Consider the following 25,271-nt stretch of genomic DNA (forward strand, 5'->3'; position numbering starts at 1 on the left):
ACCGCAAATAAACCTTCTGATAATCTCAGCGCCTTTTTCCCCGTATCATGTTGGCTAATCAGCTGCTACATTGGACAACTACGCATTGCCTGGGGCCCGTCTTCACCCAATACTGCTAGACGAGTCTCCAAACCGAATATTTCCCCCATTCGCCACAGGGCTTCTACAGTGTCCGATTGTAATGATGGATTAATTAGACTTAATAGATTCGTCTCGCCGTTTAGCCTCCATATGTGTAATTAGTTTTATAACTAACTCATAGTCCTTCTAATTAGCCTCCGAATATTTAATGTGACACGGACTAAACTTTAGCTCGAGTAACCAAACGCCACGCCGCCTAAGCTAACTTGTAGAATTTGGACATTCTGAATCTTTTGTGACATGATATCTTGCTGATACACTGACAGTGTAGTAAATATTCCACTGTAGGAGGAAAAAACATATCGCGATCAGGGCTGACAGGCAATCTTATGCCTTGACTCTCCCTCTTACTAACTGGAATAAAGAATTAGGTGGCATGAATCAAATTCAGAATCTTAGAGGTGTTTGGATACGAGTTGCTAAATTTTAGTAAGATCACATCGGATCTTCGGATACTAATTAGGAGGACTAAATATGAACTAATTACAAAACTAATTGCACAAATGGAGTCTAATTCGCGAGACGGATCTATTAAGCCTAATTAATCCATCATTAGCAAATGGTCATTGTAGCACCACATTGTCAAATCATGGACTAATTATGTTTAATAGATCCGTCTCGCGAATTAGACTCCATCTGTGCAATTAGTTTTGTAATTAGACTATATTTAATACTCCTAATTAGTATTCAAACATCCGATGTGATAGATGCTAAAGATGCTACTCTTCCAGCGGCTGTCTGATTGCGTTATACCTGCTCAATCAAGATTCAAGATACAGTTTGATCTCTATTCTCTACTACTATTTCTATGATTTATATCGAGTGTTCACCTTCTGCAGACCACCTCTAAAATGGACATTTCCAATCCTTAGTTTCCCCCTCTACAATATAGTCGCCTACGCATCTTGATCGACATCCTGCAGAATACCCAAGCCTCATTTGTGAGTTGTAACAAACACAGCCGCACCATGCAAACACCATGAGCCCCAAACCCATCATGCTGCACTGACCAACGCTTACCTGCTAATGACCGTTCAAGCACGCCTTCTTCATGTCTTGCTCTGCGCTACAATCTCCTGACACCGAACCGCCTCTCCCTGCTCTGGAAGGAGACCAGGGCCTCGAGGTAGTCGGCCTCCCCGAAGTCGGGCCACAGCGTGTCCGTGAAGAAGAGCTCCGAGTAGGCCGACTGCCACAGCAGGAAGTTGCTCAGCCGCAGCTCGCCGCTAGTCCGGATGAGCAGGTCCGGGTAAGGGAGGAGCTCGTGCTCGTCGGCGGGGCTCGTCTCGAGCTCGGCGGCGAACAGCGACTCGTCGATGTCCTCCGGCCTGAGCTGCCTGTCGTGCACCTTCTGCGCGAGGCTCCGGCATGCTTGCACTATGTCCCTCCGCCCGCTGTAGCTGATTGCCAGTGTCAGGTCGAGCTGTGAGTTGTTCCTTGTCGCCGCCTCTGCTTCTCTCGCGGTCTTCTGTAGAGAAACCGGTAGTCTTGAGGAGTCGCCGATTACACGTAGCCGAATTCCTTCCCTGTAAAGTGTAAAATAAAAAAAAAATGCCATATCATCAACTGGTAATTCAGAATACATATATCTAGGATAAGTTGACAGCTAGACTTATGCTATCTAGTTCCATGTAGCCGAGTTCTCTAATGCATCTGCATCTTATCGGGAATGCCTGCCAGTAGAGACCGAAGTGTGAGGCTATTAACTGGCGAAGCGAGTACCTCAAGAACTCGGAGACGCTTTCGCGGATCACCCGCTCAAACAGCCCCATCAAGAATTCCACTTCCACCTGCGAATCCCAACAAGGCAAGAACCGTCAGGCTCGTCGGAGGCAAGGCAAAGGAGACCGCGGTGCGTCGTGGCCGCGCGGGCGGGCAAGAGGCACGTGCCTTGGGCCGGCTCCAGTTCTCGTGGGAGAAGGCGAAGGCGGTGAGCGCGCGGACGCCCCAGGCGCGGGAGAGCCGCACCGTCTCCTCCAGCGCGCGCCGCCCGGCCTCGTGCCCGGCCGCGGACGGCAGCCCGCGCGCGCGCGCCCACCGCGCGTTCCCGTCCATCACCACCGCCACGTGCCGCGGCAGCGACTCCGCGCGCAGGACGCCGGCCGGGAGGAGCGCGGCCTCGGCCGCCGGCGTTGCTCCGGCGCGCGGGCATGGCGTGAGAAGGCGCGTGCGGCGGGAGGGAGCGAGCAGCTGACAGGTAGCAGCTGGGGAGTGGGATAACGGCATGGGAGCTCCGGCTTTGGGCCTCATGGTTTGTGCTGGGTCTGGTTGGCTTCAACTTCGCCAGCAGCGCAGCTCAAAAATCAACCGCTACCACGCCCACTGAAGAAACGACTTCACATTGCACAAATGCACAGTATTGCACGTGTATTTTGTGCGCGAACGTAGTAATAATAGGCTTTAACTTTTAGCGAATGCATTTTGTGCACTGCGACACAGTCAGACCGGTGGGGAAGACAGAAAAAGAAATAGAAAACGACGCAATGCTGATCTATGATGACTTGACGAGCCCTGTATAAAATGGTTTATACTCAAAGCATTTTCCTGACTGTTTAGATGCATGTTTTTACTCAAAGCATTTTCCTGACTGATGCTAATTCGTTGCGTCGTTTTCTTTTTTTCTTTTTTCTTCCTGAGACTGTACTTGACAAGATTAGAAAAGGACATCAATCACGCATAGCACGCCTTTAAATCAATCATATGCAGTTAAAAGTTGACATCTAACACTAAAACTAGCATCGTCCTTGAAATCCCCGCAACCTTGAAAGTGGAAGTTTTACAAAGGAACAAGGACTGCAAGTGCAAAACATATCTGCTGGCTGGCGCTAAAGAATTGCAAAATATATCACCCACGCCACAAGGAAACAAAAGGATGGCAGGAAGCCCAGAGGAATTTGTCGAAATATATTTTAATTTCTGAGAGGAGCAAGTCGAGTAGACGACAAGGAGATACTGTTCTTTTATAGTTTCATGTGAGTGCAGTGTGCAGGGGCCTTTAATTTGAGATTCGTGTCCTTTGTCACCACTCACCAGGTCACTGGCATGTGGCATGTCGCATTCAACGCTGCAGTTCTTCCTCTGCATTTCCGCTCCTCAAAGAGTCCCTGCAAGACTGCAATAAATCAGCAGCAGGTAATATGGTGAATGCCAAATTGCCAATTATCACACTATCAGGGAAACTCCGTTCCATGACTCCATGAGCATACCGCGTAGAATTACAAGAGGGCCCCGCTGAATCAACTGTTCCACTTATCTGTTTCCAAGTCAATGGCGAACCTACAGACTAAATCCCATACACGGTTCACAACTCCATGTGACATAATGGAAAATGCATCTTTTGCAGCTCTTTGACATGCTCCCAGAGTTTTGGCATCGCCAAACAGTTCTTTTAGTGTGTGAAGAAGTTCGAATTCTCCCCCCACCTGAATGGAAAAGAAAAAAAAAGGCACTCTGTGAAAGAATTTCAGGGACCAATTCCCTCTGTTAAACATGAATTCTATCATGCCCAACTAATTTCAGTTAGTAGGAAAAGAAGCAAGTCCAGAACCAAAAAACTATCACTCATTATACGACATCTTGCCCGATTATTTCTACGGAGGAGCAAGTCATCAAATTAGAATGCAAATGGTGTGCAATAGTTAGAGTCTCTCGAAATGATGCTTTGTTTAGCTAAGGAATAAAGGGCAGCAGAACTCGTCACCTGCTTGACAGCTAAAGGATTTATTTGCCACATTTCAAGCAGCATGTGGTAGAAATGTCCAACATGGGGTCCTGCAAGCCAGAGTTCACTTCAGGAACATACAGATATAGTGATTTTTTTAAAAAAAAAGGGGCAAAAATGAAGTACCGATGCCTTGGACTCACCAGTCATAACAGCACAACCAGCAGCAGCAGCCTCAGAAATATTATGGCCAGCTAGGCCAGGTAGAAATGAACCGCCAACGACAGCAACTGGTGTGACCCTGTAAAGCATTCTTAATTCCCCTGCTTTCAATGGTATTTTATGCCATTAACAGATAGTTCAAAAATGGCACACACAATTTGTGCAGCAAGAGCACATTAACTTTCAGAAGGAGATGTTCACAAACCTAATGTATCAACCATGTATACCCTAGTGCTTGAACACACCACTTCCTTTGTCGACCTCAGCACAAAATTGGCCTTTTGTTTCTTCAGTACCTGCAACAACATATATATATATATTAGGTATGGTTCAGATTATATATTACACCGAAATGAATGGTATCTGATACCAGAACAGAGTTGGAACTCTAAATTAAAATGCATTATAATCTTCATGCTGAAGAAATTCCAATTTCAAACAGTGAAGTCGGTTACTCCTGTAACTACCGTTGCGTATTTCATTGTTTTGACTTTTTTGGTATCCAACAAGAAATGATATAAAATACGGGTAACAAACAACTAGTCAAATGGTTAATATCTCATAAATTGCAGAGCTGATCAAAAGGGTTAAGAAAGGCACCATTAACATACTAAGGAAAAATCCTTGCAGTCATGAGGATGTCTGGGCACAAGAATTAGTAGTAGAGTGGGATACATCTTGATTAACTCATCATGAACCCGGAGAATGACTGAAAAAATAAAGCAAAAAAAATGTTGGCCTGTGACAAACTGAAAACCTATCTCCTTCATGTTTAGAATGCAATAATAATATTGTAGGAATGCAATGCCTCAAAGCTACTCCACATTGAGAAATGCAAAAGGATGAATAAATAACTGAGTTTTCACAAATGGTACTCCATTTTTCCTGATAAGCGCACTGACAGAAACACAGAAGAGTAGGCAGACTAAAGATATGACAGAAGATCAATCATAAGAAACTACATGAATGAAGTTATGGCAGAGGCGACTCTCCTAAAACAAAGAAAAAATGTTAAGCTATTCCAAGGTGGAGGATGTAGAAGAATCCAATGACTCAGTACTCAGTACTCCTAGATTTTTTTTTAAAGGTTACTCCTAGATATTTGACTCCATAATCCTTAACTAAATGCAAGTCAAACTTTCAACTCTGACCATTATTTAGTAACATCACAGATCTGTCGTTGAAGGCATCAGATTCTAACAGCAGAGAGTAACCATCATCAGTGGTGGAGCTAGGATTGAAGTCAAGAGGGGGCCAATTTCATCATGATCTCTACAGTAGCATGAGAAAGCAATAAAAAATGTTGAGGGTCAAGGAGAATTGATAAATGAATTGCCGGTAGCCATACTAACTTGCATACTAGCAGTTAAAAGCTAGCTGAGAGCAAGCTCTAGAAGGTGTAGACATGCAAGCATGCAAATTTACAGCACCACCGGCAAAGTGGCAAGCATGCAGTAGTAGCTAGTGCGCTGGCTTTCACTTCTTCAGAACTTTCTCCAAAGCAAGGGGTGCCATGGCCCAGGTTGGCCTCCGCGTAGCTACACCGGTGACCGTCATTGTGAAATGTGAAATGCTAACAGTTCTTTTATACAGCTCACTAGAACGGAAATGATACAATACATTATTTTATATTTTATAAGAAGGAAGAAGCTTGATACAATACACCCATCAATCAGTAAAAGGTGCAGTCCTGGGTTCTTACCTTCCTCTTCACCTCTGTGAATAGAAGCAGCCATCCAGAGGGGTCTATTGCTAAACTGCTGCTGAAGATCTTTTATTTTGATGACCTCATTCTCCCCAGCATTAACATCACCAACAGCTATGTGAATCACATAAATGCAATATAAATCATTTGACTTGTAAGCCTAGTTATCTTCCAAGCTACCAAGACAATCTTTAAAACTAAATCACTCATAATTTCACTTCAAATGTAGTGTCAGAAAAGACTAGACAAAAGTTGAGCATACCATATTTTAAATCTCCAGCAAAATGGATAATCCCTGGAGGGGTGTGTAGCAGCTGAAAACGAACAGCCTGAATAGTACTCTGCAACGATAAGATATGAATGATGGCAGCAGTAATAGATGTACATTCAAAATAAGGTCAGCACTACAATGTGTACTTACCAATGGGGCCACAAGTGATAGTTTAGAGAGCATCAGAGTGACTAATGGCAACCCTAGAGGCACGGACCAGCGGTTGAATGACTTCAATGACATGCGGGCATTTAAAAGAGCGACTGCAATCTGCAGATAAGTAGGCAATTCATAGCAAATCAGTAGCTACAGTCTACAGCATGACACAGACACTACGAACAGCCCAGACAAAAAGCCTGCTCCTGCAGTACAGAAAATTAAAGAAAAGTCTGTCCAAATACTAGAAATTAGAAAATGGTCAAGATCATGAACAGAGATCTGATCGTGCTCCAGATTTACAAGAAAGCCACTTACCCCATTTGCTGCTGCAGACATAATGAGGTTTGGCCAGAGTTCACTTTCCATAAGAAGGACCAAACTTGGCTTCCAGTATCCAATAAAACTGTCTATTGCATCAGGACAGTCCAGAGGAGCAAACTACACACATTAAAAAATGAAGTCGGAATGGAGGAAAAAATAGCACGCAGAATTGCACAGGAAGCATTTCAGATATAGGATCCCAGAATCCTTGTCCCAGCATCTAAACAAACTACACTTTTCCTCTCTCAGTTTTCACTTATAGTTTACAATCAAATATTCCAGCCTAACAGCTGGAGTTAGGCAAATGATCCTGCGAATTTTTCGTTAGGTACTTCAGTGGTACTTACTTTAATCTAATTTTGAGACAGAAAAAACAAAAACTGTACAACTTATTAAGCACTATTAATCAGGCATGGACAGGCGAAAACAGACGAATAAAGCCAACCCAGTTTAGAAATTATCATGTACTTGAAAGGAAAAACACAATGTAAATGCTCACTAAGCTAACTCCAGCACAGCCGCATGGCTCTGAAGCTACGCCTACGCGGGCAGTCTGCAACACACCTGATATATAACACCCTCGGGGAGCAAATCCTTGATAACTTCACTGCATCCAAGCCCAGACAAAGCTATTAAAGGGACGATTGCATAATACCAATTTTCAGAAATGGAACTCGCAATTGCAATGGTGAACGGGAGCCTACAATGAGGAGAGAGTGGTGGTGGTGAGGAGCACGGGGAGGCCGGGATGGAGGCGGGCGCAGTGGCGGACGACGGGGAGCGCGGCCATTCCCTCCCCCAGGGACACGGCGTGGAACCACACCAGCGGGGATCCCGGGCGAGGCCGCGCCGCCGACGGCCGGCCCAGCCGCTCCGGCCACCGCGTCGGGTGCTCCAGACCTTGCAGCCGCCGCCACAGGAGAACCGCCGGCGCTGCCGCGCGGCTCGCCGCCCTGTACAGCTCGTACAGCCCGCGCGCCGCAGCCGGTGCCGGCGCGCGGGCCGGCCGCATCGGCATCGCGGCTGGTCGATCGAATGAAGCGTAAGGGCCGGAGCAGAGCCGACTAGGAGATATTGCGGCAAACCAGGGTCCAATTTGTAAATAATCGGATCGCGATCAATAATCGCGATCCAAATAGGGGAGTATTGGTAAATAATCGGATCGCGATCCAAATTAGGGGGTTATTTGTAAATACCCAGGGGCTTACCTGTAAAACTTCGGGCCGGCGACATGGCAGCCGGCGAGGTTGCGCTGCCGCCGATGACCTCCGCTAGAACCGCCGCCATGGCCCCGTGTGAGCCTCCTAGGAGTTCCCTCGTGCATCCTCTGGCTCCCGCTACCCCTTTCGCGCTGCTGACGGCCCTCGTTCCTCCAGGGATGCCGCGGTGGCCTGAGACTGACGGACCTACAACTCGGCGCCGCCGCGCCCACGCGCGGACGGCGGTGGCGCTGCCGCTGGCGCAGGCCGCGGGGTGGTGTTTGCTCGCTGGCACTGCAGAGTGGGTAAGGCTGGCAGCTTCCGTTTCTTCACAAGCTGATAAAAATGTCAGGGCAGGGCTGCTCACTCGAGTGACGCGTTGTAATTTGTAAATGCTGATTTCCATTTTCTTCTTCAGGTACTCTCAAGTCTCAACTGCATTTTTCATATAACAGGCGATCATAAAGTTTATTGATTCAGTAATCTCTTGTACAACATGGCAGTGAAGGAGCACAAAGAATTCCACAGCTGACAAAGGCCAATACGTTTTGCAACTCTCCTCGCGTGTATAGACTATGGAGGATGAGCATAACAATGTTGGAACTGATTCGGTGATCCCTTTTTGCCCGTTGCATGACAGCCTGAGTAACTTACGAACAGTCCCCAAACTAGATTCGTGATTTACTTGCACACTCCCGTAAGCACTCAGAAAAACACATTTTTCGCGTGCTTAAGCCACCGTACACACCTCTACACAAGCGCCCGCGAACTACTACATCAGTTGCGCACGCAAACTTTTTCTGCGTTGATCGGCGCTCCTCACACGTTAGCGAAGAGCTTGTAAGTCTTGGCGTCCAGCGCGATCTGCCGCACCGCCGCGACGGACGCGATCACGGCGAGCGCCGAGAACACGACGGCGATGACCGTGTTGAGCCAGAACACGAGTCCCCTCTTGGACGGCTTGAACGTGACGTTGTAGAACACCGCCGGCACGGCGAAGTCGAGCGGCAGGAACCCGAAGGCCCCGATGAGCGAGTTCATGTCCCCGAAGAAGGGAACCATGGCGGCGACGGTGGTGGCCACCGCGACGGCCGCCGTGCGGGAGACGAGCCGCGGCACCACGTTCCGCGGCGCGTACTGGCCCTGCTTGGCGTCCGAGAAGAGGCCCTCCAGGACCTCGTTGGTCGGCTGCAGGTACACCACGCCCACCGCCGAGAGCTGCAGCAGCGTGAAGAGCTGGGTGATGAGGAGGAGCCACTCCGGGATCACGGCCGCGCCGTCCACCATGAAGTTGCTCAGCAGGGTTCCCTGCGCCTGGTTGCCGACGGCCCAGTACCCCGAGATGGCCACGCTGAAGAAGGTCGTTATCACCACCGCGTAGCACAGGCACAGACCCCTGAACATCTTCCCCGTCACCGGCGCCGCCACCGTTGCCTGAGGCACATCTCACATTCACACATTGCAAAGTTGTTACAAGGAGTTGTTGGCACTGCAACCATCATTGTCCATGGATAGGGACTAGAGATTTGATTCAGAGCTTCTGATGATCAGGCTACCTGTATTTCAGGGATGATGCCGTTGCCATATGTGGTGGCGATGACGGCGATGGCGTTGAACACGCCGAACACACGGTTCTGGGCGTCACCAGTGATGGAGTAGTCCTTCGGGGGAGCCTTATCGGAGTTTCCTGTCATGTTGCATTGTCGTAACAATTACTACTTGTCACCGGAATTTTCCTTTGGCTTGAAATGATGAACGGGAAATGCTGGGTTTTGAGGGTACCTAGGTATATGGCGCCGGCGACGGCGCAGAAGCTGTAAGCGAGGCACAGCACCAGCGAGATGAGGTTGACGTGCCGGAGCGAGTGGAACGACGGCAGCTGCGCCAGGATCATCATGAAGACGCCGAAGACGGCCACGAACACGTACAGCTTGATCGTGCCGCCAGGGTTGGCTAGCAGGTAGATCGCCTGCAGGTGAAGTGGGAACACACACGTGAATCACGCGCGACCCTTCTTGTGTTCATGCAATCCATCTCCAGGACGATGCCCCGACTCCCGTGTGAAGGGTGCATTACCTTCATGCTCTGGCCGGCCAGGAGAGTGCACGCGATGACTGCTCCGAAGCACACCAGGAACTGGATCGGGCCGATGTAGTATTTTCCCCATCCAGGCCCTTCAGCAGTCAGCACAGTCAAAATTTATCCGGTACCAGTGAACAGGTTAGCTGAAAACATCCTAAATGTGTGATCACAGGATTCTTTGTCAATTGATGATATTTTTTCCCAACACGTACGTATTTCTTTGTATCCGACTGACTAGTCGTCTCTTATCTGTCTGGTATGTGATGTCAGTATGTCACGTACGCTTTCAGGTTTGAGAAATTTGCAGATAATAATCAATGCTGTTTTTTTCCCCCTTGCAGGTCGCGTTCTCGAGCGAGTAGGACACACGCTTGCATTTATAGTACGCGGACTCTGGAGTGCTAACCAATGTACGAAGTAGCCGGCTACAGTCTCTAACCAATGTACGAAGTAGCGGGCTATAATGAGATTATAGTGACGCTATAGCGGTTGATGCTACCTACTGACACAGCAGTGTTGAACTAATTAGCGAGCTATAGCGACGTTATTTTGTATATTGATGGTAACTGGTAAGTTTCGTAGACAAAATTGTCAGCGTGGGGCCTTGGCCGACTATACCACAGTTCGAGGGGAACTGCGCACATAACGTGCCCTGTCCTCTTGGCATGCTGACCTTTCTCTGAAAGCCACGGTACTCGTAGTAATCTACATGAGCACCATAGCTAGCAGACATATGAACTATTTGGCCGCAATGAGTACCAGCAAGTTTTTTTTTTTTTTGAAAGGTTAGTATCATCAAGTATTGGAAGGTGATGTGCCGATCTGCTGCACTAGTCGTTGACCACGTGCCTTGAAGTCTGAAAACACAGCGGCTAGCATCTAGCAGTAGTCCAAGCAATCTGTCTGCTTTGGATGATGGGTGTCCGAAGATTAAAAATGCCCATCAGTTTCGTAGCTGCCACTCGCATACTACTAGTATACACTTGTCGCATGCGAAATGGGAAATGATAGATGCTCTGTGTGATTGGCCAAAGAGCAATGACCTACTGATGTAGGAGTGCTAATGCTACCTACAAGATACATAATCTTGCCTGCGTGATTTGTTATGCTTTCATGGCAGTGGCGGCGTGGCGCCTAGTACAGGATGCAGGGGCAGTGGCCAGTGGATTCGGTCGCAGCTCTTTGAGTCAATGTACGCGCCAACTGGATCATTCAAATTGCCCAGTTTGTCCTATTTTAACTTCTAAGTCCTTGGTACGCGCGTCTCTTTCCCGGGGACGCCGCTGAATCCACCGCGGGGGTCCTATCCGGGTGCGCGCCCTCCCTCGGCCACACCGCGGCCTTGGGGTCGTCCGGGTGATCTGGAAGGCAAGGAACCGGAAGGTGTTCGACGACGTTTCGGTCCCCGACGCCGCCATCTTGACACTCCTCCGAGAACATGTTGCTCTCTGGGTTCACCGTGCTCCCGCGAGTCTTGATGTAGATCCGCTCCTGTCCTGATGTCGATCTTTGCTTCATGTAGATCCACCGTGACTCCCCATTTGTTTGTTTTTGGTCCTTAAGGACTTCCTGTACTTGATTTCCTAATTTGGCTAATGAAAAATGGTTCAGGTGGGCCGCTGGCCCGTTGTTGCCTCAAAAAATATGCGCGTCTCTTTGCAGATGCAGCTTTGTTAACACAGATACCTACGCTAAGAGCATCCGCCGTGCCCGTAGATTCAGGGCTACCAATTGAAGCGCCAGCAATGACAGTTTCTCGTCTCATCACTGGTATCCATGTTATGGCCAATGGATGGATAATACTAATCCAAACCAATCGTCATCATGCATTGAACCGCAGCTACCTACCGCTACCGGTCAATGAAACCACGCAGGAGTTCCATGATAACTGCAAGGGGCGCTTTGTTACCAGCCTAATCTCTGTTTACGAACAGTACACTGATGCCCTATTTTTGATACGGGGTGCTAAAGTTTAGCACATCCTTTTTCATTAGCACACCCAAGGGGTACTAAAGGGTGCTAATAGTGCTAAAAGTGGTCCCCTCTCCACTTTTTCCTACCATTGTTAAGAGGAGTAAATGAGGGGTAATGTTGGTATTTCCCACTAAAGATGCTAAACTTTAGTACAGTATCCAAACAACCTAAAGTGCTAAACTTTAGCACTCCATTTGAGAGTGCTAAACTAAGTTTACATGCCCTGAGTAATGCGGTTGCAATGGAGAAGTGACGTTGTATATATACGAATACGAGTAGTGATTGTGAACTGACCTAGGATGTCCGTGGCCATGTCCCTGAAGCGGAGCTGGCGGCGTCCCTGCTGCGCGTGGTGCTCCAGGACGCGGGAGATGAGGTTGTACGAGTAGAAGGTGACGGCCGCGCCGATGACGAGGCAGATGATCCCCGCCGTCCACCCCAGCGCCGCGAACGCGAACGGCAGGCTCAGCAGCGGCGGCGCCACGATCGACGTCGTCAGGTGGTACCCGCAGTGCAGCCATGACCCTGCACCAAGTATACCATAGGTCCATCATTTACATCACAAAAAGCTCGATATTTTACCAATTTGTTTCACAAAGCAACCCTAAAACTTCATATTTGATTTAATAATCAAAGCTCAAAACCCAGAAGTCTTTAATCATGAAGCAGCACGCAGAGAGTTTGAATGTTTCCATGGAAGCTAGCTTGAGTACGTGTGCTATCACACATTAACACGTGTACATATATAGAACATATATAAAATATATATCATCTCTGTACCGATACATGCGCCTGCTTTTCAAATGTGCACGTCACCACTTATCACGTCTCCCCAGAATTCAGAAAAGCGATAGATGCAGAAGCGGCGATGTCTTCTGATTCAGGAGTCAAAAGATGCGACTTCGGGGGAGAGGGAAATTTTGCTTCGTCAAGGGTCCTCATCATCGGCAGGCGACTCAATCTGTACTGTATGACTGTACCTCCACTTGATTGTTACACTAAGATCTTCTGTTAATTGCCTCGAGTATGATTAACTAACGCATTATTGCTAAATACTTGGCCAACCTCCCGGTCTGCTACTTCTGCCACAATTATTGCCCCGATCAACAAGTGGGTATGCAACATGGGTGCATGCTACCAGTATGTCAACGAGGTGATGTCCTGCGCTAGTACAACCATCATATTTGAAAATAAAATAATCCGATGCGTTGAATAGAATCCACACACACGTTTGACTAAATTGAATGAATTTGATTTAACTAGTTTTCTTTTAAATGAACGAGCGCTGTTAGTTGATCCAACTCCAACAGCATGACTGAACACAAATAGACGCCATTCCGTGCAGCATCAATTTTTGTTGGTTGAGGTTCAGTTAATCAGGTGTGTGACGTGGGGCCTGACCTAGTTCGGGAGACAGATAGTATAGCATGCACATGTAGGGGTGTCAAGTCTGTGTTGTTCATCGGCAGGATCTCAGAGGCGCTGCAAGTACACCTCTGTTTTGTTTCTTCTTTCCCGGTTGCAAAAGGACAGACGAAACGTGTAGCCATGCCCAAGAAGAAGAAAGCGAGGATCCCACAACTCCCGTAAAGTAAAACAGTGAAGAATTTTGTTTTTCTTGAGGGAGAGGTAGATTGTAGATTGGCAAGAGCATTCAAGCATGCATTCACTCGGGGTCGGGCTGCGGTCAGAGTGGGAACAGTAACATAACACCAGGTGGCCAACTCGTTTGCCAAGATGACGCAATCAATGGACCTTTTCTTTGTAACAAAAACAACAATAATAATCAGATGGCCAAATCATCGTCTTCTCGATCTCTCCTCTGCTTGCCGCATGTTATTTATAGCTCGCATGTGCAACCGTATTTCCATGATTTTACTACTGGCTAGTTCTGGCTGAGCCAAGCCCAGGATGCGCATGGAAAAAAAGAACAATAATCAGCGGCCTCACCGTGATCCTATGCTCCTAGCTGTTTCTGGTGCTCAAGAAACACAAAGATGGTTGCGTAGGTTGGCAAGCAGAGCACACGCTTGGCATGCAGGTGCAAGTGCAGGTGCAGCAGAGAAGAGAGATGATGGAGGGAGAAGAAACACCGTCGAGAGAGGTAAGTTACCCTTGGACTGGAGCACGAAGAGCGCGCCGGCGTCGAGCTTCTGGCCGACGGTGTCGCCGCCGGCCTCCATCTTCTTAGCTTCCTCATCCTCCCGGCTCGCCGCCACAGCTCCCATCCCCATGCCGCTGGAACTGGAAGTGGAAGGAAGGGGTGGAGCCAAGCCAGCAGAGGAAGGGTGGCTATAGCTAGTTTTTGCCGAACAGCAGCACGTTGCTCTGGCCGAGACGACCCCCGCCGGCTGCGTGCGCTGTATCTGCAAGCTCACAGGACACAGGGCGTGAGCCAGCCGAGGCGGCTAGCTTATATGGACAGAGCGGGGTGCGTGCTGGTGCGAACTGCATCTCTAGTCTCTAGCGGACGAAAGGGACGGGCAGCTGCGCCCGCGCGCACCGCGGAGTAGAATCACCGTGCCGCAGTCCTTGGCGTGCGACTGAGTAAACGGCAACCATCACAAACAAATGACGACATCAACTAACAAGGAAAAATACGGGGATTAGAATTTATGGCGTCGACTACAACTTCGACAAACATGTGTGTGTGTGTGTGTGTTTAAAAAAATAAATATATACGGGCATCATGTCCTAAGTCATCTTTGCAAAAATGGAGCTTGTGCACAATGGACAAAATTCAAATCTCATCAGGGATAGATTGGATTGGACCAACTAAAATAGTTAAGGGAATAAATTAAGTCTAAATTTTGATAAGGGGTAAAGCAGATGGAATGGATAGGTGAGGATAATAAAATAGTTTTTTTTAAAAAAACATAGACGATGTCTATTTGGGCACAATACCAAACTGAGAGCGTGTTTGAGAGTGGCTTCTTTCAAAATGATTCACTAGTAAAGTCAAAAATTGTTGAAGCTAAAAGAAAATTGGTTTTATCCGACTTCTATTTCATTTTTATGTTAATTAATATGGATTATTTTCACTCTACAGTACCTCGTCTGTGCAAAACATGTAAAAAGTCTAAACCCTTCTAAACATGCCCGAAGTCTTTGCTCCTTTTGGTTCCGTCCAATGGAGTCTCTTGTTAGCTCGCGCATACAGCGACTCATAATCAATACGTTGGCATGGCGTGATTAGCACTTCACTTTAATTCCTTCCACTCGCGTCAACGTTGATGGATATTGGATGGAGCAACCGATCGAGACGTATAGCGCATCCAGTGGCCGAGAGTAGTGCAGGCTCCCTGCTGGTGTGCACAGTGTACTGCACCAGTCCATGGTTGTGCGAGTGTATACGTGTGCATGCCCACTGCTTGGCCAAAGTTCACTACTGAATAACTTCTGACAGCAACGCTCATTGTGATATAATTTTCTTCAAAGAACAAAAAAGTAGAAGTACATAGCGACCTAATTTTCTGCAGAAAACGGTCACTTGGCACGTGTTTTAATTTCATCGGGGGTGATTTTTCTTGGAAAGATGCTGACGGAGACGCGGGACAGCTTGATATCGATCGTAATGGTAAGTAGCCAGGCCCGTACCAAAGATTTTGAGGCCTGGTGCGAAACGAAAAAAATGAAATTCTATTTTAGAAAATACAAATAAATTAAAATATATTTGGATTTCATTATATAACTACGTAGGTAACTGTGTCGGCTGCTGACAGCAGATAGGAGTGATGGGCTAATTAAGTATTGTTTTCCTAGGTTTATTTATGATTAAATGTGTTACTAATTGCTGATTAGGAAGCACCTAATTTTTGGTGGACCTGCGCGGTCGCACCTATTGCGCCATGCAATCGACGGCCCTGTATGTAAGTAGCTTCCCTAATCCCTATCAAGCTATCGACAGTGTAGATCCTTGTCAGTGCTATGTCTCTGGTGGATGTAGTGGCCCGTGCTTAACATATACTATGCATTCGTAAATTCAAAACCGTAGATAATGACAGTATCGTTCATTATGGCTCTGGCTGGATATTGTTGCGATCTGTCCTGTGTGATGACTTGCGTATATGTATTTGCAAGTTGAGTTGAAAGAAAATCAATCTGGTGACGTATTTCAACGCCTGGCAACCGAGGCCAGCTGCGAAAACAATTTTCTAACTGGTTCAGCCGGCTGGATCCTCGTGCTTCTTGTAAACAAAAATATTATGCTGCTTCGATGCTGGAGGACCGTCAGTACTGAGTAGATTATTGTAATTTGCATATAGAATACTGCTAGCCACAGATCGAGAGCATAGTATAATGGGGGACACGTTCTTCGGTGCCTGCAGGTACACGCTGCTCGCCACTAAAAAATAAACATGCCATTCGACCAGTGCACATCACCCAAAGTCTCAACTGAAGTGACGCCGCAACCGAAAATAAAATGTGCTTGTGATGAAAATAAAGGGTACACTCAGCTTGGACTTGCCAAGATTGTAGGAATTTTGGGTAGGCGAAAGCATGCCGTGTTCTTCTTCCAGATGAGTGGCAGAGCGCGCATTTTCCACGTAGAAGGGGGAGAGCAGATAACGCAGTTGTCTAAAGCTAGTAATCCAAATACAAGAAAGTGCGGCGAAAGCTTAGAATTTCAGTGAAAAAGTGCACCCACTAACCGCCGTTAGTGGGTTCTGGTAAAACAGTGAAAAAGCGTGGAGCATCCAGGTTTCTGATCCAACCATTGATCTGGTGAGAGAAGAACGCCCTGTCCCGTCAAAATACAGTCAGGATTTCAGGATTCGACACCGGCGATACCAATGTCGCAGGGTGTTTGACAGTAGTGTCACATTGTATGTTCGGATGCTAATTAAAAGAATTAAATATAAACTAATTATAAAACTAATTGTAGAATCCCTATACTAATTCACGAGATGAATCTATTAAGCCTAATTAATCCATCATTAGCAAATGGTTACTGTAGCACCATATTATCAAATCATGGACTAATTAGGTTTAATAGATCCGTCTCGCGAATTAAACTCTATCTGTACAATTAGTTTTGTAATTAGCCTATATTTAATACTCCTAATTAGTATCAGACATCTGATGTGACGGGTGCTAAACTTTAGGACAGTTGGAGCCAAACAAGCCAGTCAGTTTGTCTTCCTCCGTTTTTGAAGAAGGGCGGCAAATTTTTATTAGACGGAGAAAAATAGAAACAAGAGCCCTTCGTTCAGGCTTCTGTGTATTGGTGGAGAGAGAGTTATCTCGAACCCCTAAAATCCAACCTTTCCCTCAACCCCGCGGTCTGCTCTTCTCTGTCACCATAGATGTACATGCAGCCCGTAGCCCGATAGCCCGGCACGAAGCCTTTTTTTTGACCCGCACCTAGCCCGGCCCGGCCCATCACCCTTCGGGCTTGTGCTGGCCCGGCCCGCTAACTCGTGCCGGGCATGGGCTGCTGCCTCGGCCCGACGGGCAGCACGGCCCGGCACGAAATCGAGCATTCGGCCCGTTGCCGCCCCGTCAAGCCGGCCAACCCTATCTCCCAATCTCCCGACTCCCGATCTCTATCGCCTCCCAGTAGTCCACCACGCCGCCGCCATCTCCTTAGTCCTTATCGCCTCCCCGGCTCCCCTCCGACCTCCCCTCCGCCTGCTCCGACCGCCGCCTCCCTCTCTATTGCCATCTTCGGCGGGCGACGCTCCCTCCCTCCCTCCCTCACGGCCTCCTCCAGCGCCGCCTCCCTCCCTTATGACCTCCACCGCCGTTGGCGCCGCCTCCTCCCTCGCGGCCTCCTCCACCGCCGCGGTGGCGCGGGGAGTGGGAGCGGCGGTGTGGAGGTCCGACGGTGTCGCGGGGGCGGCTGCGGGGTGCGGTGGCGACGACAACAACGAGGGGGCCGACTGCGGGGTGCGGCGGCGACGACAACGACGAGAGGGCCGGCCGCGTCGTGGGCAGCGGAAGAAGCAGCGACGCAGGGGGCCGGCGTCGGGGAGGTCCGGCGGTGGTGCAGGGGGCCGGCTGCAAGGAGCGGCGATGGCGGCGGCGAGGGGTCCGACTGCAGCCTGCGGCTGCGGGGAGCGGCAGCAGCGTGGGGGCCCGTGTACCTTATTGGGCCCAATTTCGGCCGTGCTCTACGGGTCGGCTCGGCACGAAAAAGGCCTTTCGGGCCCGTGCTTGGGCTGCCGGTGAGGCCCGTGGGCGGGCACGGCCCGGCACGACGAATTCATCGTGACGGGTCAGGCCCGGCACGAAATTTAACGGGTCTTGTCGGGCCCAGGTCGGACCGGGCCGGGCAGCCCGAATGGACATCTATATCCGTCACTGAGACACCGACGATTCGAGCGGAGGAAGAAGATGAGCTGCCTCGCGTGTGAATCAAATGGTGCCATGTACACAAAATAGATAATGGCGCTCTGTAGTGCAGAAAATAGGCCCGGTCCTTTCAGAGACTTTTTTTAAAAAAAAAAACACCTGAGCTAAACAAGGCCAACAGCGCGAGCCCATGCCCGACAGGACAATTCTCTAGCATCAAAGTAGTAGCGGGCCATTATAAAAAAAAAACTTAGTAGCGTGCCTCAGCCCAAACAAAGCCTGATGAACTCAGCCCCATAATTCCACCAAACTTTAGAAGACTATGCTTATATGTGAAGAATGGAAGATTCCTCATTTCAGTTTTCCGTTCACAGTACAAAAAGATTTCAGTTTTCAGGGTTTTTTTGTTCCCAGTAATCTTTCAGTTATTTCCGTTCCCAGTACACCCAAACTTTGGGAGTTTGGGTGTTGGATCCTGAGATGTGTAAACTGTAACAGCGTATCATGTATGTGAGCTGTACGCGCTGTATAAACACTAACACCTCTCTCTGTGTTTTTTTGGTTTTGCGAAGCAAACAATCAAAACTTTTGCCCTGCTGTACTAATGTATATGGACTAGGGTTTTATCCCTTGACTTCTTTTTCTTAAGAAAAGTGCGAACAACACATCGATAAGAGCACACTTAGAGAGGTGTTTAGATCTAAAGCTAAACTTTAGTCTGCGTCACATTAAATATTCGGAGGCTAATTAGGAGGACTAAATATAAGTTAATTATAAAACTAATTACACAGTTGGAGGCTAAATGACAAGATGAACCTATTAAATCTAATTAATCCATCATTAGCAATGGTTACTGTAGCAACATATTATCAAATTATGGATTAATTAGGCTTAATAGATTCGTCTCACCGTTTAACCTCCATTTGTGCAATGGGTTTTGTAAATAGTATATGTTTAATACTCCTAATTAGTATCAAAACATTCGATGTGACAGGAGCTATTCCCTTAAAATGCACTGCTCTAATAGTAACAACGCTAAAGCTTGTGAAGTTCAAGATCGACATGTATACATGGGGTTAACAAGCAGCTCACAAGACGATGATATCTGGGATATGTATGCGAGGTAGCTAGGTTCCGCACAGAGTAGTGGCCTAGTAGACGACAGTGTTAGGAAAACTTAATCCATGTTTAGGCATGGGTACCCATAGCGTGTAGAGGGACGATGAAACTATTATCTCCTTTTCTACCTTTACTACAAGACATGTGGAGGAACTAATGGGCCTATTCGCTTCAGCTTATAAGCCGGCTGAAAAGTTGAAACGACTGATTTATTGTGAGAGAAAAATACTGTTTGGTAGCTGATAAGTCGGCTGAATAAGCTGAAGCGAACAGACTTAATAATTCATGCAGTACTTTTTTTACCGTGCAGTACTTTTTTTACCGTGATGACTGATGATACAAATCAACGATGATTAGCCAAATATTTCGCTTTATATATAAAGAGAGAGGAAAACTCATCATGCACACTGGAAGTTCACTAGGAAGTGGGTGTTTTTGATAACCACGTAAAGTGGAGGTGATGCGTAATCCAACCTTGAACCTTATCGTGCCAGACTCTGCTAGTGCCAAGCCAACAACGAGAGCCGCCAAACAGCGACCGAGTACGACCTCGCAGTCACGTACGCACCACTCGTCACTTGACCCGCGTCTGACCCGGAAAACCACACCCGTCACACACTGACCCCCTATCCCCGATTTCAAACGCACGCCGCAAGAACCCACCCCGCAACGTCCCCTGACCCGCGGGCCCCGCCCGCCCGCGTCCGCAGAATCTCCGCCTCCGCCTCCGCCTCCGCACGCACGGATTTGTACGCGTCCGAGGCGTCCAGCTCACTGCCTGCCTCCACCCTCCGCCACCCCACCGCCCCGCACCGCACTCCCCCTAAAACCCTCGCCACCGCCACTCCCCGCTCAGCTCATACCATTCCCCAAGCGCTGCCGCTCGCCGGCGGCGGTACCCCGCCCCACCGCGATGTCGTCCGCGTCCGGCGCGCTGCCGCAGCCTCGCCGCGGGCGCCCCGGGCCCTGGCCCCCGGCGCCGCCCCCGCAGCCGCAGGCGCAGCCCCTCTCCTGGGCCAAGCGCACGGGCTTCCACTCGCGCGTTTCCGGCGAGTCCCTGCCTTCGGCGTCCGCTCCCAACTCCGGGCAGGTCCCCCTCCCTCGCCCCGCTGAGGCCCCTGCCGATCTGGAGTCGGGCCCGCCGGCCCGGCCCACCTCCGCCCTCCCGCCCCCTCCTGCCGCCACGGGAAATGGCGAGCGGCGGCAGCCCCCGCCGGCCCCTCCTCAGACGAGGACGCGGAGGAGGGACTCCGATGGCGTAAGGCCGAATGGGCAGGCGGCCGCGCCGTCGCTTCCGCAGCTACAGGAGGAGGAGGAGACGCCGGAGCGGCCGGCTCATGTGAAGTACGAGCTTCGTGACACTCCTGGAATATGTAAGTACTCAATCAAGGAAGAGAAACATGCACGTGCGAAGTATTGTGCTAATTTGAGCGTTTTTTTTAAACTGTATTGCAGTTCCTCTTGTGATATACGGATTTCAGCATTACATCTCCATGGTTGGCTCCATCATCCTGATCCCTCTCGTTATGATTCCTGCAATGGGCGGCTCGGCAGTGAGTGTGGCATTGATCCTGTAGTATTTCTTGCTGTGACTGATTTAGTGGGTATGTTACTTAAGGGCTGCTGTTTGGATATGTATCGTTTAGGATGACACGGCAGCAGTGGTGTCCACGGTGTTGCTCGTCACAGGGATGACTACATTGCTGCACATGTTTGTTGGAACGAGACTGCCACTTGTGCAGGGCCCATCCTTTGTATACCTTGCTCCTGCACTCGCGATCATAAACTCCCCGGAGTTCTTTGGCCTCAATGACAATGTATGCATATATTTTGAATCGTGTTATGGTGTTGTAGTACCTATAGCATGGCAAATGTTGCAGTCATGCAAAGTTTGCTTGGTCTTTGTCCTCTAGCAGTCCTGACTGAGCTTAACAATTTGCATTTCATTGCAGAATTTTAAACACATAATGAAACACCTGCAAGGAGCTATAATAATTGGAGGTGCATTCCAAGTGGTCTTGGGATATACAGGCCTCATGTCACTATTTCTAAGGTGTGCCTCGCTTTTTGTTAATAAAACACAAAGCCATTTTCTTGTCCATCCAATTTGATGCAAACAAATGATTGACCTTAACAGTGAATGAATTGAAAATTAGTTTAGATGGCATGCACACTTAGGGAAAATAAAAATTGATCTGAAATTTCATTCTTGCTTGCCAGATATTTCAAGTATAGAACACCTTTTGCATGGGCTTGGAATCATCTTTCACATGGCCATACAGTATAAACAATGCACATGGCATATTCTTGAATGTAGATGACTTAAAAGCTACAAGGGTCATTGTAATTATGAGCTGGCCACTAGGTGTCAGTGTAAACTGTTTGTTTCCAGCCAAAACATACTTTCACGTTCGCTGTTACTGACTAATACATTTACTCAATGCACCTCGTCTTTTTGTGGCACAATTCACCATGTGTTATTGTGACAAGTAGTAATGCTCAGGTGATGTCTACCTTATTTGTGTTTTCTTATCTTTATCTGTTGATTTCAGGGTGATAAATCCAGTTGTCGTCTCACCAACTGTTGCAGCTGTTGGACTTTCATTTTTCAGTTATGGTTTCACTAAATTAGGCACATGTATAGAGATGGGCATTTTGCAATTGTTGATGGTGGTTATTTTTGCACTTGTGAGTATGCAGGGAATCACTTTTTAGACCGGTGTGATATAATGTGAATTACGAAACGCTGTCCCTTTCTAATCATTTAACTATTTCACTTGTGGCAGTACCTCCGGAAAATAAAATTATTTGGCTACAGAGTGTTTCTTATTTATGCGGTAAGATTTTGTCTTATAATATTGATTGAATGTGTGAATTTGTGCTGCATGGTGGTTAGTATGAGAAGCTAATTTCTGATCTACTGATGCTGTCTCCTTAGGTTCCTCTTGGATTAGGAATCACATGGGCCATCGCTTTCGTTCTCACAGCAACTGGAGTTTATAGCTACAAAGGTTGTGATGCAAATATTCCGGCCTCAAACAATGTGTCAGCCTTTTGTCGGAAGCATGTATTGAGGATGAAATCTTGCCGTGTTGACACTTCGCATGCCTTAAGATCTTCACCTTGGTTCAGATTTCCATATCCATTGCAATGGGGCACTCCAGTTTTTAGTTGGAAAATGGGCCTTGTGATGTGTGTCGTATCAATTATTGCTTCTGTTGATTCTGTAAGTTGATTCCTTTGGTATTCTTAACTTTCATAATAAACTATCAATAGATTATTTGGATAACATCTAACCATTGGCATATTATCCTACCTACATTTGTATACTCTATGATCAACTTGACATTGGTTTTCTTCTCTGTCACTTGTTTTGCTCAACTGATGGTGCGTAGAAATTAGTAGACTTAGTAAAGAGCAACTTATTATTATTATTTCAAATTCAGAAGCAACCATTGACTTCAATTCAATGTATTCTTGATTCAGGTCCATCTATCTACTAACATGTTTGTGCCTTTTCAAATTAAGGTTGGTTCCTACCATGCATCATCTTTGTTTGTGGCCACAAGGCCACCGACTTCTGGAGTCGTTAGCAGGGGTATTGGTGTTGAAGGTGTCTCTACAATATTGGCTGGCCTTTGGGGTACAGGAGTTGGGTCGGCAACGATAACAGAGAACGTACACACAATTGCTGTGACTAAAATGGGTAGTCGAAGAGCAGTTGGATTTGGTGCTATTTTACTGCTATTGCTTTCTATTGTTGGTAAGAAACTTATTTCACAATTTCTTTGGTGAAAAATTTCTCATGCTGTGAGCAAAGATCACCAAAGTAAAACATAAAAGACATGCTTCTTGCTTATCACTGTAACTATGATTCCTTTGTAGGAAAAGTTGGAGCCTTCATTGCTTCTATTCCTGATGTTATGGTTGCTGCTCTCCTTTGCTTCATGTGGGCAATGCTATGTGCACTTGGCTTGTCCAATCTTCGCTACAGTGCAACCGGAAGCTCCAGGAACAGTATTATAGTTGGGCTGTCTTTGTTCTTGTCCCTATCAGTTCCTTCATACTTCCAACAATATGGTGTACATCCTAGCACAAATTCATCAGTGCCAACTTACTTTCAGCCATACATTGTTGCATCTCACGGACCTGTTCACACCGGATCTGGTGGGGTATGTACTCAAACTTTCAATCTTTTTCACTAGAATACTTCATTATCCTATTGTGCTTTTTATATGTGCATTATAGTAAAAAAAAGATGGGCATTATGGCCTGAAAGCCAGGCAAAGGAAGAAACTGTAACCTTAAGTGGAGCCTAGGAGCTGCTAATCCCGCACACTTCCCACCCTGCTGTCAGCACCCCTCTCCTTTGTGCTACTTGCCTTGACCACCAACCCAGTGTATCTCCCTCTCCCCATTCCCCTTCCTGCTGCCAATTTCCCCTGCCACCAGCCAGCCTCTGCGGCTGGCTTGCCTTTGACTGCAGAATCGCCACTGGCATGTAGCATGGCAAACCACCTAGCTTTTTCCTATGCCAAAATTACCGACCATTTATATGCTTCACAAATGAAGTAGTTTAGGGGTTTATGGTTCAACTTTTAAAAAAAATGGATAAAGAAAAAAAAATATAGCATAGGAAGGTACTAATTGAAGGGACTATATGCTTCAGAGTCTGGTTGTTCAAGCTATATGCTTCAACTGAATATTAGTCAAGTATGAATAATTCTAGTGGGTAAAAGTGTAAAATATCAGATGTTGGATGTACTCCAGTACATATTTGGTTATTCAAGTTTGAAGTATGGGGAATTATATTACTGTCCTCCTGAGCATGAATCTCATCTTGCTCCCAGGTCAACTGGTTTCCACCACATTCTTCCATTTACTGTTTTCCCCTTTGTTACTACCAGCTGCTGACAATTTTGCACTAGAAAAGGACAAAGAAATATAAGATTAAATTGATCTTTATGATGCTTCAGATTTAAACGCCTAAATTATCGACCTGTACTTATAATCCAGCCTTATATATGGTTAGGACATTAGTACAGCCTATTATTTCATAAGAAAAGAGACACAGTACTACAACAGCAAGCATGTGCTATCCTACCAACTCATTGTACAACTCATAGTGCGATGTTGACAGTCTCAGTTATACCCAAATATTTGACTGCAATTTAACTTATCTGCTTGCATTTCAGGTGAACTATGTCCTTAACACGTTACTGTCACTCAATATGGTCATTGCATTTCTGGTTGCTCTCATACTTGACAACACAGTCCCTGGTGGCCGCCAAGAGCGGGGTTTGTATGTATGGTCAGAAGCAGAGGCTGCGAAGAGAGAATCCGCTTTCATGAAAGACTATGAACTTCCTTTCAAGATTGGACGAGCGTTCAGGTGGGTGAAGTGTGTTGGCCTATAGCACAATTTTGGGTAGTTTGTAGCTTCGGCCAAGTTCATCAGCATCTCAAGTGAAGGGAGTGGTTAGTCATTAATCATGACTGACTATTTCGTGACCAAGCTAGTGTATATCCTATATTACTCCTTAGGTTAGTTAAGTCCTGGTGCATCTAGATTTTCAGATACTTTGAGACTGCTGTATATCATCGCTGACGGATTTTGTTATTCTGTTATTTAGCTGGTCCTAGAGAGATCAATTTGTATAGGCGATAGCTGGGTAAAAGGAAATATGAGCTACACCTGAACTCTATCTGGTTTTGTGTTAACTTAGGTTCACAGGAATCAGAAATCTGTTCTGTCCAGTTGGTTTGTAGTCATCACTGACCACAGAACCGCCGCCTTAGGCCTTCCGTACACCTACCTGGAATTCAGATCGTGCTGAATCTGCATCCCAGGTGTGCTGTTTAAGGCCGGGTTCTGTATCAAGTATCACCTTCACTTGTCAGGCTTGTAAATGCAATTTAGTTTCGTCACACCGACCAGATTATTTACAGCAAAAAGGCCTTGGAAGCTGAGGATGGAAGTGACCCAACAACTGTAGGTAGGAGCTCTCGTCGCTTCAGTTAGCCTTCTCAATTGTTTATCCACGAAGCATTGAAGCTATATGTTCTTGCTAGCTGACATCTTGGTTACTGTCTGTCACGGGCACTCGCTATACAAGTCAGCCA

At 47.3% G+C, this 25,271-nt stretch overlaps 4 protein-coding genes across 6 annotated transcripts; 1 reads left to right on the top strand and 3 right to left on the bottom strand.

The window, feature by feature from the left end:
• Window positions 1-842: 842 nt before the first annotated feature.
• LOC101765166 (isoprenyl transferase) lies at window positions 843-2,421 on the bottom strand. The gene is made up of 4 exons (XM_022826599.1): window positions 2,032-2,421; window positions 1,864-1,931; window positions 1,162-1,667; window positions 843-1,058 (listed from the first exon to the last, which is right to left on the bottom strand). The coding sequence occupies exons 1-3, from the start codon at window positions 2,389-2,391 to the stop codon at window positions 1,208-1,210; spliced, it is 888 nt and encodes a 295-aa protein (XP_022682334.1). The 5' UTR covers window positions 2,392-2,421; the 3' UTR covers window positions 843-1,058; window positions 1,162-1,207.
• LOC101764761 (probable 3-deoxy-D-manno-octulosonic acid transferase, mitochondrial) lies at window positions 2,332-7,980 on the bottom strand. 3 transcript variants are annotated; one of them, XR_002677735.1, is made up of 14 exons: window positions 7,689-7,980; window positions 7,185-7,544; window positions 7,045-7,087; window positions 6,475-6,597; window positions 6,151-6,270; window positions 5,992-6,070; window positions 5,727-5,843; window positions 4,636-4,733; window positions 4,230-4,320; window positions 4,006-4,125; window positions 3,842-3,912; window positions 3,348-3,563; window positions 3,172-3,245; window positions 2,332-2,463 (listed from the first exon to the last, which is right to left on the bottom strand). XR_002677735.1 is itself a non-coding variant. In XM_004970577.2 (13 exons), the coding sequence occupies exons 1-12, from the start codon at window positions 7,802-7,804 to the stop codon at window positions 3,378-3,380; spliced, it is 1,524 nt and encodes a 507-aa protein (XP_004970634.2). In that variant the 5' UTR covers window positions 7,805-7,980; the 3' UTR covers window positions 2,812-3,245; window positions 3,348-3,377. The 3 variants fall into 3 exon arrangements, 2 of the variants coding, with proteins under 2 accessions (XP_004970634.2, XP_012702009.2); XM_004970577.2 differs by lacking the exon at window positions 2,332-2,463 and having other exon boundaries at window positions 2,812-3,245; XM_012846555.2 differs by lacking the exon at window positions 2,332-2,463 and having other exon boundaries at window positions 2,812-3,253.
• Window positions 7,981-8,119: 139 nt separating this feature from the next.
• Window positions 8,120-14,128, bottom strand: LOC101765840 (GABA transporter 1). Its single transcript, XM_004970580.2, has 6 exons — window positions 13,849-14,128; window positions 12,030-12,260; window positions 9,756-9,853; window positions 9,462-9,648; window positions 9,236-9,366; window positions 8,120-9,113 (listed from the first exon to the last, which is right to left on the bottom strand). The coding sequence occupies exons 1-6, from the start codon at window positions 13,967-13,969 to the stop codon at window positions 8,499-8,501; spliced, it is 1,383 nt and encodes a 460-aa protein (XP_004970637.1). The 5' UTR covers window positions 13,970-14,128; the 3' UTR covers window positions 8,120-8,498.
• Window positions 14,129-19,923: 5,795 nt separating this feature from the next.
• LOC101766256 (nucleobase-ascorbate transporter 12) lies at window positions 19,924-24,905 on the top strand. The gene is made up of 10 exons (XM_004970581.2): window positions 19,924-20,521; window positions 20,604-20,701; window positions 20,795-20,965; window positions 21,101-21,201; window positions 21,701-21,836; window positions 21,935-21,985; window positions 22,087-22,374; window positions 22,677-22,911; window positions 23,034-23,320; window positions 24,344-24,905. Exons 1-10 carry the CDS (start codon window positions 20,062-20,064, stop codon window positions 24,563-24,565), a joined length of 2,049 nt encoding a protein of 682 aa, XP_004970638.1. The 5' UTR covers window positions 19,924-20,061; the 3' UTR covers window positions 24,566-24,905.
• The last annotated feature ends 366 nt before the right edge of the window (window positions 24,906-25,271 follow it).

The sequence above is a fragment of the Setaria italica genome, chromosome V (assembly GCF_000263155.2).
Source record: "Setaria italica strain Yugu1 chromosome V, Setaria_italica_v2.0, whole genome shotgun sequence".
NCBI classification, from domain to species: domain Eukaryota; kingdom Viridiplantae; phylum Streptophyta; class Magnoliopsida; order Poales; family Poaceae; genus Setaria; species Setaria italica.